This window comes from Hyla sarda, chromosome 1 (assembly GCF_029499605.1).
Source record: "Hyla sarda isolate aHylSar1 chromosome 1, aHylSar1.hap1, whole genome shotgun sequence".
In the NCBI taxonomy this organism is placed as follows: domain Eukaryota; kingdom Metazoa; phylum Chordata; class Amphibia; order Anura; family Hylidae; genus Hyla; species Hyla sarda.
The window spans coordinates 64359150-64376440 of NC_079189.1; the positions used below are offsets into that span (position 1 = coordinate 64359150).

At 40.2% G+C, this 17291-nt stretch overlaps 1 protein-coding gene across 1 annotated transcript in view; it reads left to right on the forward strand.

Moving 5' to 3' along the window:
- C1QTNF7 (C1q and TNF related 7) overlaps window positions 1-12148 on the forward strand; it is a 94018-nt gene extending 81870 nt beyond the window's left edge. Inside the window, exons 2-3 of the mRNA XM_056555178.1 lie at window positions 7839-8084; window positions 11219-12148. Coding sequence (XP_056411153.1) covers window positions 7844-8084; window positions 11219-11847 — 870 coding nt within the window. The 5' untranslated portion in view covers window positions 7839-7843 and the 3' untranslated portion in view covers window positions 11848-12148. The remainder of the gene's footprint in view (window positions 1-7838; window positions 8085-11218) is intronic.
- Window positions 12149-17291: the final 5143 nt, after the last annotated feature.

The window sequence follows — 17291 nt, forward strand, 5'->3', positions numbered from 1 at the left end:
CATCAGTGTTGACAATTGGAATCTTTGCTTCTTTTCTTTCCCCCTATTAAAGTTATTTATCATCCTGTGCATATTAGTGAGGGGGGGGGGGGGGAGTCACAAAAATCATACGGTAGAAGTGTAGAAAGGAAATATGGTTGGAAGAGAAGAGGATAGAATCACAGTTGCCAAACCTTGGTCATGGACTAAATTGGATGATGAATAACTACTTTCTCTTGTTCTTTGTCCCATTAAAAATGGGAAAATTATGGAAAGTCTGCTAGTTCCCATTAATTACAATGGTCCCTCAATCTCCTAATGCAGCACAGATGCACAGTGCTTATTTCTGATGTCACAGTACACACAATACATGGCATTAACATTGTATTAAAGTGGTACTCCAGAATAGAAAAATGTATCCCCATGCTAAGGATTGGGGATAAGTGTCAGCTCCGACTCTCCCATAGAGATGCATGAGTGGCCATGTCAGCCATCTTATCCCCCAAGATAGGGGATAAGATGTCTGATCATGGGGGTCCCATCGCTGGGGACCCCCGCGATCTTGGCTATGGCACTCCAGACAGCCAGAAGACTGGCAATGTGGGGCTGAGGCTCGTGACATCACTGTCATGCCCCATTCGTGATGTCACAGCCGTGCCCCCTAAATGCAAGTCTATGGCCATCATGCCCCCTCCCATAAATTTGCATTGAGGGGGCATGACCGTGATGCCATGATTGGGCACGGCCGCGACGTCACAAGCCTTCAGCGCTGCTCTCGATGCTCTAAACGAACGCCGGGTGCAGCAGGGAGATGGCGGGGGTCCCCAGCAGAAGAACCCTGGCGATCAGAGATCTTATCCCCTATCCTTTGGATAGGGGATAAGATGTCTAAGGGTGGAGTACCCCTTTAATGTTATACAGAGTTAAGGTGAAAATAAAAGGTAGACTAAGCAAGATTTGTAATTTTTGGCTGGACTAGCATCACAGAAGACAAGGCCCAGTATCACTTTGCTCTGCTGGGTGAGGCTCCAGTATTACATGAAGAATATAGGCCCTGAGTCTCTATGCCATTGGGGCTCTCTCTTGTTTCCCTGTCTCAGACACATGAATATTCATAGAAATATAAAATACAGCTTTAAAAATTGCAAGGGTGGCACAGTCATTTTTTATTGAAAAGAATGGGACATTGGGTGGAAAATGATACCACATATGACAGGCCACATTATTTAGTATTTTGTCACCTGTTCTACATTTGGAAGGATAAAGGGCAAAAGGCAATATACTATACTGTATTGTGAAAGCTAGTACGGAGCTTTCAGATATGTTTCTATCAATTTTTTGAACCATTTTTGTATTAGTTTTTTGTAAGTATTTTATTGGTACTACGAACACAGTTATGTCAATGGCCCAAAAATGTTCTAAAACAGATGAAAACAAGTCCCTGGCACTTCATTTATGTCTAAATGTAAAAGGAAAGTGAATGTAAACTGACAGGCAATACAATACAAATCGACCATATTAAAAGCCAGCACACACATCCAGGAGAAACGACAGAACAGGTCCGACGTATTTTCGGCTTATTGCCTTAAATATAATGATAGATCGGTCTATGATTAAGACGATAAACCTAAATGTGTCAGACGTGTTCTGTTATTTTTCCTGGATGTGTGTGCTGGCTTTTAATATAATTGAATAAAATGGCAAGTATTTTCATGGAAGTCGGCTTGTGCTGGATATCTTTTTGCATTATCAACGCTAAATCTTTGGGCCCTGCTCCAGGCCGTCCGTGTACTTAGCTAATATAGGAGGGTGAAAGACTGACATTTTTGTTTGTTTGAAATACAATTTAAGTCATCTTTTGACTTTTTAAAGATGTAAAAATTGATGTTTTTTTCATATAAAAAAGCATGCCAAAAAATGTGTGTGCACCTGGCATATTTCTTGCCAAAAGGTCTGAGTTTCCTAATTGGTCCCATAAAACTAAATGGGGTTGTCTCTGCACATGGATTTCTGTCATCCCTGTCAGGTGAATGGGACAGTTGCAGAAATTTCTGCAGCAAACCTGCTATGTGTGAATATATCCTAAGGCCGGGTTCACACTATGGAATTTCTTGTAAGAATTCTGCTTTTGAATTTCGCTTGGAAATTCTGCTTTATAAAGGTAAAATGAAGGTAAAGGGGTTTTCTGTTAACTCATTCATACTGCAGATTTTCTGGGCGGAATTCCTGTTAGAAAATTCTGATCAAATAATTCCGCCAGAACATTGAACCTGCTCAATGTTCTGGCGGAATCCATGCCGCATACATTGCTGTCTATAGAATCTCGGGCCAGAAATTTTTCAGCAACGGAAACTGTGAACCCAGCCTAAGAGAGAGCCTGATTAAAGCTTGTTCGAAGATGCTTTATGTGGAGAAAAGGAAATCAGCCAACAAACCCTAGCTAGGCCTTAGCATTGCTTGAGAATTAAAGTGTACCTGTCGTCAAGAAAAACTTTTTATATAATGTAGATAATGCCATTATATGTATATTTGTAATATGCAAAAAAGAAGAAAAAGGAGGGATTCAGCTCACCACTGTGCGGTATTGGATGCAGGAGCTCCGTAGTTGCAGGAAAGCAAGGCAGGCAGGACGCGGGCCGTGTCCCGGAGAACAATGGAGGAAAAAAGCACACGTGCAGGGGGGGGCCTCCAGCTGCTCCAGAAAGTCCAATTAGAAAGTTAAAACTTCACCTTTAATGTAGCATGTTAAAAACAGAGGATATCCATGGTGGAAAATAAAAAGAAGGAAGGGAAACCGACGCGTTTCGAGCCTGTACTGGCTCTTAGTCGTGGCACATAGTATATCGGGCAAGTGCCCCCTTATATAGTGTAACTCGAAATGACCCCAAACGGGGGTCATTTGGAGTTACACTATATAAGGGGGCACTTGCCCGATATACTATGTGCCACGACTAAGAGCCAGTACAGGCTCGAAACGCGTCGGTTTCCCTTCCTTCTTTTTATTTTCCACCATGGATATCCTCTGTTTTTAACATGCTACATTAAAGGTGAAGTTTTAACTTTCTAATTGGACTTTCTGGAGCAGCTGGAGGCCCCCCCCCCCCTGCACGTGTGCTTTTTTCCTCCATATTTGTAATATACATTGGTTAAAAATTTTGTATATTTTTGGGTGAAAAAATGCTGTCCCTGCAGCTATTGTCTGCGTGTCTCTCTGATGAGTCCAAAAAACAGGAAGTGAGGGTAGAACAAGCAGGGATCTGTGCAGGCTCCTGGCTTGTCAATCATCCTGATGTATGAGCCAGGAGAACATTATAGAGCCTCAGTGCACACTGTCCTGCTTTTTCTTGGTGCACAGAGCCCTGCTTGTCCAACCTCACTTCCTGTATTTGGACTCCTCATAGAGACACACAGACAAAAGCTGCAGGGACAAAAAATATACACATTTTTTAACCAATGTATATTATAAATATACATATAATGGTATTATCTACATTACATACAAAGTTTTTGTTGACAACAGGTACACTTTAAGGAATGCGTTGCCAACATTAGGCTTTCTGAAGTTAAGATTAGCCTTTTGTGGGACATTTTTCAAGGGTTCTAGAAACATGATCAAGACACAAACAACATAAATATGTTTATTTGCTTAAATGGGATCAAGCAAATATATGGGAGTCTGTGAATCCCCGTTCGTGTATAAAATTGTGAACATGCATAACATTTAGAAGACTCTACATCGCAGTAGTTCCTCACATAATCTTGGCAGGTGTATAAAGAAGCCTTACTTCCTATTTTTCCAACAGTCAGTTTATTTGTTCTTTTGATTGTTTTGGTTCATTCTAATTTTGAGTCATTTGTATATGAAAACTCCTGTATCAAAAACACAAACAAAGCCATGAGAATGTGGCTCGATGTCATTGGTTTGTCTTCCATTTGGTGAACAGATCTTTCGAGTGGAAGTGGCGTTCGTTTTAAACTATTTTCTGATGTAAGTTCAAAGAATGCAGAGATCAATAGCACTGCCTCAATGGTCTTCACTATGTACAATATCCACATGCTCTTCTATCTCAGATTACTCGTAACACAGATGGTAAATTATATTGCTGGAATACAACCAAGCATCCCATGGAGACATTGCATAATCTCATTGTGTGGGAAATATCATACTCAGCCGAAAGGCCATTCAGTATGATCTTAGCAGCTAGCCACGAGTGCTTCAAGGATAAACAGTGTGTTCTAAATGTACACGAAGGACATGACATGATTTTATGATCGCAAGGCCTTAACATATAATATTCTACAGAGCCATTGCATACTACAGAGTTTTGGAATTTATCCATGCAGAGATTTTGTGTGCCGTAGGTGCCACCGGAATAAATTGTCCCTGTCACGAACCGACACGAGCGGGTGGTAGGGTTATCTATAAAATCACTATTTGTCTACACTAGACCGAAAATAATTATAAAAAAATCCCTCTTACACCACCCAATTTAAAGGTATGGCTGCCACCACCTGTCAATTTCAAGCCGACAGGAAGCTATCAATCCAATCTGGATATGCTACAATTTCCAAATATAATCTACTATTCCCAGTAGTATTTAAAAACAGGAAAAAGATTAATCCAAATCTATAATGTAGCAGGTAAGTAAATTTAAGACTATAACTTCAATCTCTTCAAGGACAATGTACGTCCGTTTTACCCGACATAAGGCGGTACTTAATAAATGAATGATTTATTATGAAAGAAAAATATTCACACTACATGTAAAAACAGATGTTAACAAGACAAAAGTTTCACCACACAGAAAATAAAATAAATGGGAAAAAACATAGAGTCCTTACTTACAAAAGTTAGAGTTCTACTCCATGGGGTCTGGTAGGAAATGGCATCTGGCATCCAAAATTAGATCTTGTCCCCCATGCAAGCGCACCCTAGTCCCCCCAGGTCTGCAGTTTTATACCCTGCTATGGACAGGTGATCCCTATATGTTCAGCCCCTGGGCGGGACAAGGAGGAGAGATAGATAGATGTGATACCTTCATGCCCAAAGAATAGGAAATGTCCTCTATCTTCTATCATGGGCCAGGCACCCATATAATTTTCTTATATTTGGGTTCTCCATCAAATCCTCTTTCTAGGGGTACCTGACATGACCCCCTTTTTGTGTATGATTTACCCAGTGCATACAGTTTGGACAGGGATCATTACACAAGGGTCATGTGAGTACTCATTTTGAAGGTAGTATGATGGAGAATCTAACCGTACAAGATAGGGGCTGCATACATACTACCCTGACCCCCATATTTCATATTTGGAAGATACAGCATTTTCATCAATTGACATCAGGATTGGGAGTCTCTTTGATCTATTGACACCAGGCCTTGGAATCTGCTTGGCTGTGAAGGTGTCAAATTTACCATCCAGGCAAGCAGTGTCCATCAATTAGCACAGTTATGTTAATCGCCCCCAACTGGCCACTGGAAGCCATAGCTTAGATGGTCGTCTCCTGGCTGTTTGATCAAAACAGGAGGGATTCTTTGAAAGTTAAACTACCACAGATAAGGGTAATGGGATTAAAAAGTGTGCATACCGATATACATTTGGCAGGACATATATCACCAGTAATGAATGACAAGCAATCACAATGCAACATGGATATATATTTTAGACATTGTATATGACAGTCCCTATGACCACACAGACATAAACTGTTCCCATTGGCAACAATGCAGTTCTGGACAGAATTCTACTGAAATAATGAACAATGTTCATTGTTTTGGTGGTGTCTGGAATTGGAATTTCCGCAGGGTGCACAGTACTGTAGAATCCCATTTCAGACAGTGGAAGGCCATTGCACTGGAATCTTCTTTTGAAATTTCTCCTGGCAGAAATTCTGTAGTGTGCATGGGCCCTAAGACAGTCCTCCCTATAGCGACTCCTCTGCACAGGGATTTGTATAGTTAATAACTTAGCTTTTATTGCATTACTTCTCCATAAAGCAAAATTCTCAGTAGTGTTTAAGCCAAACATGACTGTTTATCAAGCCAACAACAATGGAATACAGCAATGGGCTTGACAAAGGCCATGTTTGACTGAAACAACACTACTAAGTTTTGTAGTTATGCTGTGAAATGGATGAAAGCTAAGTTATACACAACACAAAATCCATTGCCTTGGATGCAAACAAGTGTGGATCAATTGGTACCTTGGAACAGCGTAAGAATAGTAAACAGTAGTGATATCATAGTACAGGGATAATAAACAGTGAGGTCACAGTGCAGTCAGTGGCATAGCATGGGTTACCAGCACCTGGGGCAAGGCAAGCTATTGTGAAAACAAATGAATGTAAGCATAATACCATTATACTGTTAGTAAATAAAAATTGGATCGGGTGGGAATGGGTAGGTCTTTACATTAGGTAAATTTACCCAGTAGGTAGATAATGTCTTCCTTTGCCCATTACATAGATGTCCCCAGTATACAGATACTCTTCTCTATTAGGTAAATACCCAGAGTAGTTAAAAAATTTCCCCCTCCCCATTCGACAGGTCCCCCCAATTAGGTAGATGCCCCCATCAGACATATTCTCCATTAGGTAGATGCCCCCTATTAAACAGGTCCCCCATAAGTAAGATTCCCCCATCAAGTAGATGCCCCCATTAGACAGGTCCTCTCCCATTAGGTGTATACCCCTATTAGAAAGGTCCTCCCACTAGGTAGGTGCCACCCTTAGGCAGATGTCCCCATTTGACAGGACACCCCAATTACGTATATGCCTCCATTAAAAAGGTCCCCTCATGGGGTAGATACCTCCATTAGGTAGATGCACCCATTAGAAAGGTCACCTCATTAGGTACACGCCCCCTACTAGACAGTTCCTCATATAAGGTAGTTACCCACATCAAGTAGATGCCCCATTAGAGAGTACCTCCCCATTTTGTAGATACCCCTATTAGGTACATGCCCCCCATTAAACAGGCCCTCCCCACATTAGGTAGATAGACAGATCCCCCTTTAGGGAGATACCCCCATTAGACAGGGCCCCCCAAATAGGTATACGCCCCCATTAGACAGGTCCCTCATCTAATTTTACGACCATCTCCAGTGGCTGCAAACAAGTCTGGAAAGGAAAATTATGATATGAGAGTACCCATTTAGTGAGAAAAATTAAACACAAAGGGCCCGAGCCCCGAAGATTTAGGACCCTAGCAACGCTTCTTCTTAGCACCAAAATTGGAAAGTGGAAAGGTGATCTGGTAACTGGTGATCGCAAGAACTACAATTTGCAGCATTCAAATGAGTCATCACACACATTCCAGGTTGAATATCACACACATGTAGCACAAATGTAAAGCCTATCTCTGGATGCTGATAACAGCAGCTTTGGCAAGACAACTCCTTTAAATATATTTTATAACAATTAAACAAATAACTATTTCCAGAGCTTTCTGGAAGCAGTATGCCAGCCGCTGGACTCTTGGGGGGCAGGTTTGCCTTTCAAGCTCTATTCTTGCGATCTGCTGGGCAAAACCGTTCCAGGAACCAAAGAGGTGTAATAGGAAGACCAATAATTATATAGGGAAAGTATGGGAGGGGGATATGATAGGCCCACATATTTTTTATCCAAACATTAAGCACAACCCCTGGGAAGGGCTGACTTAACCCTTACTTAACCAATACAGCAGGGCTTTGCATGCTCTATATTATACTTATATTATACTATTATACAGAAAATAAAACCAGATAAGGAAAAAAAGAATATGTATTTTCTGGTTTTACTTTGTAAACTATATAGGTGATACAGTTTTTTAAAGAATATTTCTATTATAAATACACTTATTTTTGCTTTTGCCTTGTAGGGTTGATGATGATTATTTTGCTGTACGTTACAAGCGTTGCACTCTATGTCAGTGGGCAGCCAGCAAACAAAAAACTTAAGGGAGAACAGCAGAATATACGGTATGTCTGCAGCATCCCTGGATTGCCAGGGCCCCCAGGAGCTCCTGGGACAAATGGATTAGTTGGACCACATGGACGAATTGGTCTTCCTGGGAGAGATGGGAGAGATGGCAGAAACGGTGAAGCGGGTGAAAAGGGCTCAACAGGTAAACTCCATTCATCTTATATATAATATTTACTATTATGTATTATTATTATATGTGACACAACATTATTATTAGAAATCAGCAAATCGAACCCACAGTACCCAAGTTTGGTCAGACCTTTACTAAAAGTTCAGTTAGGCAGAACCTGGTACAATGATATCAGCCGCATGGCAGAAAGGAGAAGAAAGGAGAATCACATGATCTTAGGAAATCCCATAATGCCTTTCAAACAGCTTTTCCAGCCAATCAGGAGGCAGTATAGGGGTGATGTCAAAGCCAATACAGTAAAAAAAAAGACTCATCAGCTATTTTAGAGACAGCAAGTATTAGGTGAAGATCTCTGTGAGGGACAGGGTGCATTGAAAAACTCAGATAGGAGAAGACCACATATATATTATATTAGCAGTAAAGCAGCAGAGAGCGTTCTGCATCTGTCCTGTCAGTACAAAACCTTTTAAATTAGATGTGTGGCAGTTTTTTTTTGGTTTGTTTTTACACTAAATGTGAAAAAGCAATGCATAGAGCGGTTTAAGCCGATTTTGTACACTTTTTAGGATTCCAATTTTGTTCATATGCCCAAAAATGGGAATAATGTTTCACAGCATGTAAAAAGCCATTTCTTTATCACTTTTCAGGCACAAAACTTATTGCTACTCCAAAAAAGGGATACATTTTTGGAACACTTTGAAAAAGCCATTGCTTCTTTTGGTATATCTGTGTACATATAAACACCGGCAGGCATTAAAAAGAGATAATGTTTGGACAATAATTTTAAAAAGCATAAAAAATCTGCTATTGCGGTCTGTTTTTATTCAACTTATTAGTTACCAAAGGGTACCATGCACATAACCATGGCCATACATGGTGCCTTAACTTTGAAATGAACTTTGCCTTGAAAACACATACATTCCTAGGTGACCTAACAGTGTTATGCAGGGCTTTTAGGGCTCTTATACATAGTTATACACACATTTTTGGGATATTGATGAAGTACAGGTTCGGACAGAACCGCTTCGGTCAGAACCAGAACTTTTTGCCAGAGTACTGTTCCAATGTCTATATTGCAAGTTTTAAAGTGTCCATGTTACAATGTTACTCTGTCACATGCTCTTTAGAGGCCCAACTCCACACCCATGCCCTGCAGGTTTCATGCACAAGTCCTATTTTTAATAACAGGATTCCTGCATGAAACTCATTGGGGGTCATACTTTTGAATCAGCAAATGTCTGCCAGATGGTTAGTTGCGCCTCTTCATACCCCAGAACACTTTAAGTAAGCAAATGAGCATGAGCTACAATACCAGACATGACTTGCTCATTGTCTTGCATATTGACAAGAATGGCAAAATATCTTAAAAAAAATACCCTTTTTAATCCTACACAAATGTTTAAAAGAAATTTTTTTTTACCATTATCATGTTCATTGCCATGGAATACTATAACCAACTGCTCTACATCCATGTGGGCTGATGGTGAAAACTAGAAAACTTCTTTTCTTGCCAAAGCACCATTGGCCTACACAACCACAAGTGGTTATTTATTTTACATAGAAGGAAATACATGATGCGTGGGCCCCTATGATGTCTTATACTGGAAACAGCTTGTTTCTGTTTCAGCATTTACTGCCAGAATGTTCTCAGAAGTACAGCAAAGTTGAAAATATGTTTTGCTATCTTTCTTCCTTTTGATTTTGTTTTTCTTTGTTTTTTGACTATGCATTTGACTATGAAGAACAACACAGGGCTGAGATTGTGTGTTTTCCATTATACAAGAATCAGATACTGATTTTCCCAGTGTTTTTGGTCAGATCTAGGACAGCTAAAATGTACCTGATTATTGTATAAATAAGGGAAAGATATAGATGTCATACTATGTAAAACAGAGTGTGGAACGACTAAAAAAAATACTGACAAAGCAAATCCACCAGTGAAACAAAAAAAAAACAACTGCACTCCTTAGCTGTGTAAGTCTGTCAGGCCTGATCCTTCTTCCCTGAATTACAAAATTACTGTGAAAACCCTTTGAGACAACCACCCAAAACTTGACTTAAAGGGGTACTCCGCCCCTAGACATCTTATCCCCTATCCAAAGGATAGGGGATCAGATGTCAAAAAGCCGGCGTCCCGCTGCTGGGGACCCCCGGGATCTCCGCTGCGGCACCCACCTGTAGCGGCTTCCGGAACCGCTGGAGGTCCTCACGCTGTGTCCATCCCGACCACGGGGGCTGAAGATCATGACGTCACGACTCTGCCCCCGTGTGACGTCACACCCCGCCCCCTCAATGCAAGTCTATGGGATGGGGTATGACAGCTTTGGATAGGGGGATCCAAAATCTGTCACAGGAATCCTGGTCTTGATAAGGAGGCAATCTTTTCAAAGTTGTGTATAAGGTACCTAATGGCCACACATATCTCCTCTAGACCTCTATTAGGGTCACCCCAAAAAGACCACCACACACTGAAGAATCCCAGTGATAAACAATATGTAGAAAGCTAACCCTGTACCTTTTATTATTATTTTTTCATTGAAAAAAACTCATACATATGTGGTTATATAATGCTATCTTATAACACTAAAGCTGGTAAGAAACATTCGATATGTGCAGGCTTTTTCTTAAGAACCTGTCAACCATCTACCTAGTATGATGGCCTTCCAACAACAACCCCCCCCCCCCCCCCATGGCAACATACATAGATAAGATGTTGGATTTCAAGCCCTGATCCAATTGTTCTTGGAAGATAAACTACTGCCATAGGAGTTTACCTTTCAAGAACATTTGGATCATTGGATCAGGGCTTGAAATCCAACATCTTATCTATGTATGTTGTCTTTGGGGTTGGAAGGCCACCATGCTAGTTAGATGGTCTCCGCATTCAAAACACATGTATGCTCAACCTACCCAAGAGTATGTATGGGCATGAGGGTTTTGGGAGAGATAGCTATTGACTAGGTAAGTATTTGGTTGATACTATGTGTATGGCCGGCTTGACAACCTTATGTGCTAGTTCTGACCAGAAGATAAGGTAGCATAGAAAGATCTCCATTTGTACTGTTGAGTTCTTACATTTGTATTTCCTTTGTTTTATGTATTGTCCAGTAAATATGTAGTTAACAGTTTCAACATTTCATTTGAAGGTGTACGAGGAAAAACAGGTCCACTTGGACCCATTGGTGAAAAAGGAGATCAAGGAGAAGCTGGCAAGAGAGGACCAATTGGACCACTTGGAGACAAGGGTGAATTTGGACCTGATGGACCATTAGGACCTAAAGGTGATAAAGGGACAAGAGGGGGTCCAGGAGAACCAGGAGTGTGCAAGTGTGGTGATGTAGTTCTCAAATCTGCTTTCTCAGTTGGGATCACCACTAGTTTTCCTCAAGAAAGACTTCCAATTCTATTCAACAAAATTCTCTTTGACGAAGGAGAACACTACGACCCATCCACTGGGAAGTTTATTTGTGCTGTTCCTGGAATTTATTATTTTTCCTATGACATCACTCTTGCAGACAAGCACCTGGCCATCAGCCTGGTACATAATGGAGAATACAAAATAAAGACTTTTGATGCCAACACGGGAAATCATGATGTTGCCTCAGGTTCAACACTACTTTACCTAAAGCCAGAAGATGAAGTGTGGCTGGAGATATTCTACACAGATCAAAATGGTCTGTTCTCAGATCCCAGTTGGGCAGACAGTTTGTTTTCTGGGTTTCTATTATATGCAGATACTGATTATATGAATGCTCTGACTGATGATGATTTTTGATACATGGCTCCACTTCTCTTGGAAAGGGTTCCTCATATGTTCTAACAATGTCTTGACATATCAGGGCTTTTTAGGTCATACACTTGTCTTCAATGGTTAACTGGAACCTTGTGGCAACCTTTGGCATCTTGAATAGCTCTTTCCAATACTATTTCACTAATGGATAAAGTAATCCAATATCGGTTGAGAAAAATAAGAAACTACCAACCTGGGCATTTTGAGACTTATACTAAAATATATTGAGATCTCTTGTAGACCATTTTATTACTTGCTAACAAATAAAGACAATTTATTATTACTATTGAACCTCAAATATGTTATTAAAAAAACTATATTTATTATACTAAGTTGTAACTTTTTCTTTTTTACTAAATCACCTCATTGTAGGGTAAAAGAGAGTCTGCGAGCAGTTTTGAGTCCTCAATCTTTCTGAGATCCCTGTATACACGAAGGAGAAAGAGTGTAATCATACATCTTTGCAGAAGCCCTGCAGCACTAAGTGCTTCATATTCCATACAGTATATTATCAATAAAGTGTCAGGTACATAAAATGAGATGGGCGGGGGGACGGAGTCACTCACCATAGACATAACTATGCTCGTTCAAAATCATGGTGTGGAAAAAAAAAAAACTGTTCCGGAGAGCATAAACCTAAAACCGGATGTGATGTCATAAACTTTAGTCACATGACTGATCATGTGACCAGATTGCTAGGGAACAGGGATGCTACCACCCTCGCATGAGCGCTAGCATCTGGAGGATCACGGTGCCATCTTTCTATATGGCATTAGTGATTTATTCCCACCGCAGTCTAACACAGCAATCTCCCAACAGGATGGTCCGGGTGACCACATAAACCGTAGCAAACCCGAACCACACATACAAGAGAGCGCTGCTCCCGTCACAATAGGCAACTGGATAAGAACGCTCAAGGTGCAACACTTGTATCTAGAGAAGTGTGACTACAATTAAGGGACAACACATTATGACTGTAGGCAAAAGCAATAGTTTCCATAAACAATTCAATTATGTACAATAATATACAATAAGCATTGTATAAATTATGTAATTGGCTTTTTTTTTTTTTTGCTGTGAGTGCTGCATCCACTCCAACCCCATCTCTGTAAGAAAGAGAAAAAATGGAATAAAATTACAAACCTATACCAACAGACGAATCAAACAGAAATCAGACAATTTTTTTATGCATTGCAGATCTCATGAGTTACTTTAAAATCAACATTAAGCCCATATGGTTTCATAGTGTTAAGTTGATGAATCCACCATAGCTCTTTGCATTTCAATTTGGCTATACGGTTTCCGCCCTATTTTAATGGCGGTACATGATCTACCAGGGTAAATTTTAAATCTTTTTCACTATGACCATGGTCCAAGAAATGTTTTGGACAGGTAAGTCTACACAACCCTTTTGGATTGTGTACCGATGCTGATTAATTCTAGTTTTTGTGTCACAGATGGTTTCACAGACATACAATAAATTGCACGGACATTGAAGAACATAGATGACATAGTCCATATTACATGTTAAGTAATGTTTTATATTAAAATTTCTGCCCATGTCAGGATGGATAAAATCTTTACCTTTGAGCATATATGCACAATTTATGAATGCTCGGCACAGGAAGGAACATTTTAGCAAAGAAAAATACTTTTGTGTAGATTTTGAAAGAACCACATCTGTCTTAACTAACTTGTCTCTCAAGTTGGTAGATCTTCTAAAAGACATGATTGAAGGAGTGGCAAACTCTGGAATATGGTCCAGGCCCTTCTCCAGAATATGCCAATGCCTCCTAACAATATTAGAGATTTTATTTGACATCTCAGAATAAGTGGAAATAAAGGCAACCCTGCTATCAGCTTGTTTGATAGATTTGGGTGAAAGTAGTGTGTGGCTATCCAGTGGTAGTACCTTTTGTTTACTCTGAGTTACCAATTTCTGTGGATTACCCCTTCGTCTAAAATTCTTCATCATGTCATTTAATGCTGGTTCGACATTAGTGTCAGTGCTGATTATACATTTCACCCTAATCATGTGACTGGTTGGCAAAGATCTTATCATGCTCCAGGGATGATTGCTATCGAACCTCAGTGTTGAGTTGCAATCTGTATCTTTTATGAAAATATCAGTGTCTAGGTGATCCCCTGTAATAGAGACCATGGTGTCAAGGAACTGTATGCTTTTGGTGGATGAAATAAGAGTGAACTGCAAAACTGGGGTGATCGAATTCAAGAAAATATGAAAGTCAGTTAATTGATGTGATGTTCCGGTCCATATCAAGAAGATATCGTCAATATATCCCCACCACTTCAGCACATGGCTGAAGTGGGGAGACATATAAATCGACGATTCTTCGATAATGGCCACAAATAAATTGGCATAGGTTGGTGCCACGATGGTGCCCATGGCCGTTCTGGTTAACTGGATGTAATATTTGTCATTAACCCCTTAACGATGCAGGACATAAATGTACGTCCTGGTGAGCTGGTACTTAATGCACCAGGACGTACATTTACGTCCCATACATAATCACGAGCATCGGAGCGATGCTCGGGTTATGCGTGGCATTTCCCGGCTGCTGAAAGCAGCCATTGACCTGCCGGTAATGGCCGACATCCGCGATCGCAAGGATTTCCGCCATTAACCCCTCAGATGCCGTGATCAATACAGATTACTGCATCTGCAGTATTGCAGTCACTAAAATGGATAATCGGATCGCCCGCAGCGCTGCCGCAGCGATCTGATCATCCAGAACGGCAGATGGAGGTCCGCTCAACTGACTCCGCTGCCTTTTACAGGTCTTCTGCTCTGGTCTGAGATCGAGCAGACCAGAGCATTTCAACCTGGTTTTACATAACTACACATTTAAAGGCATTGAGAGTAAATGTGTATTTTCTGGTCTTAATCAAACATATAGAAGGAGATTTATCATTCTTCTCAAACGTATGGCTTATATATTACAATTTTTTTTAACTTACTTTTGCGTACATGCACCCTATTTATCAAATAGTCGCATGACCTTGATAAATAAATCACACGTAAGCGAAACCCGGGAAACCCGCTTACAAAAGCATTTTTTAAAGATGAAAATGTTTCCCTTATGTTAATAACCGAAGTTCTTTATCTACCCTTTATTACCAGTAGAGTTGCTAGAGAGTGACGGGGAGGGGGGGCGTACCGCATCGGGTGACACCCTGACTGGCCTACCTGGCACTAAATAGCTGCACTCCAACAACCCATCCACCCTCCTCAGAAATTAAAAAATATTAAAAACATTCTATGCCGCACCATGAATATCCGTACTCTGGAGGCTTTTTTGTTTAATTTTGAGCCTGCATTTTGTGATGTTGGTGGGCGTAGTCCTGCGTCGCTGCACCGGAGTTTATGTCAGGAAGGAAGACAGCGCAGCACCAACAGGCACATAAACAATAGTGAAGCCACAAAAAAAAAAAATAATAATACGCTCGGTACCCACCCCAAAATGTGCATGAAGCTGTATTAATATGGATGTTTCATTTTTTTAAGGAAAAATTTTAGTGCCACATATGGGTTATTTATGTAGTCTGTAAATATTCCTACACAATTATTTTGTGCCTTATTCTATTTTAACACAACATTAATTTCAAAATTTAGTGGGTACGCCAACATGTACGTATCCTAAAATTAACAAGGTGTGCAGTGTGCATTTTCAACCTTAAAATTAATAGAGTTATTAGTTATATAATAATTTTTTTTCTACAATTAACATTAATGTAGTAGCTTTGTTTCATGATGCAGAACAAGAACAGTTGTTAAAGTGGGTGTTAATGTCCTTTTCTGCACTTTCTGTAGGCAAGGTTGGACCTGAAATACATGTGCGACTTTTAAAGGGAGAAGCGACTTTTTTTTTTCATAAATAGCGACTATCGCATTTCATAAATACATGACCACTGCAAAGTAAAAAAAAAATAAAAATACGTGAGCAGATTTCAGAAATGGTGTGGTTTGGAATAAGCAAAAATCTAAAAGTCACAACATATATGGAAAAGTCTCATGTGCGCAAGTACGTGCGCCTTTTTTACGCAAAAAAATAAATCTACTACGGAGCTTGATAAATCTCCTTCATTTTTTGTTTTTTTTTATTGCAAAAAGAAAGAAGAAAACCAGCTGACTGCCATAGGGAAATATTCTCAGGAGACATCGTAGAAAATTTTTCTACTCCTACAAACACAGACTTTTACCATTTGATCAACACATAGCAGTTGTGTATCGTGCAGGAGGTGTATGAGGGAGGGCGGCCTATAATCGCAAGTGAATAGTCCCAAGTGTATTCACTTGAAACTATAGGTTGCCCTTCTCCATATATCTCCTGCAATCCAATCTGTGGAAGGTCTATTGACCAAAACGTCATTTGTGTTTGAATGTGTTTGAATTGGTAAAAAAATTGCAAGCTTTTGTTCATGAAGTGGAATGCCAAGTGTTCTCTATACCGGTTCAGAATGGATTGGGATCCTACTTGTGCAACTGCGTCTAAGGGGAGTGCCGTATCTCCACTACTACAAGAACAAAAAAGTTAACATCTGTTGGATGCATAAGTGTTCCCTGAGTCATTACTTGTCGAACTACCTTTAACTGCAATTACAGCTTCAAGTCTTCTGGGGGCACGTCTCTTCCAGCTTTGCACTTGTAGAGATGGAAATGTTTGTCTACTCTTCTTGGCAAAAAAAGGTGAAGCTCAGTCAGACTGGATGAAGACCGTCTGTCAACAGTAATTTTCTTATTGTAGGTTCCCTAGTGAACTTAGGTATGGGCTTTGACTGTGCCATTTTAGGATGTTAACATGCCTTGTCCTAAACCATTACATGATTTCTAAACCAGTTCTTTGTAGGTAGCTCTGGTTGTATGTTTAGGGTCATTGCCCTGCTGAAAGAGCAACCTCCATCCCAGTCTCAAGTCTTTTGCAGAGAGCAGACTTTCTTCAAGGATTGCTCTGCATTTGGCTCTATCCATAAATTCTGACTAGTTTCCTTGTACCGGCTGAAGAGAAACATCCCCTCTGCATAATGTCACCCCCACAATGTTTGCTCAGGTTGATGGGCAGTGTTGGGTTTCTGCCACACACAGTGTTTTGCACTGAGGCCAAAAAGTTCAATTTTGGTCTTATCTGAAGAGCCCCTTCTTCCACATATTTGCTTTGTCTCTCATATGGCTTGTAGCAAACTTCAAACAGGATTTCTTGTGGCTCACTTTTAACAACTACTTTCTTTATGCCACTATTCCATAAAGGCCAAATTTGTGGAGTACACAACCAATAGTTCTTGCCCCTCAGCTGTGTTTCCATATTCTTTGTGCCAAATTCTTTCCATTTTGTGATGATGGATTTTATCATGCTCCATGAGATGTTCAAAGCTAGGTTTATTTTTTTAAAAAACCTAATCCTGCTTTATAC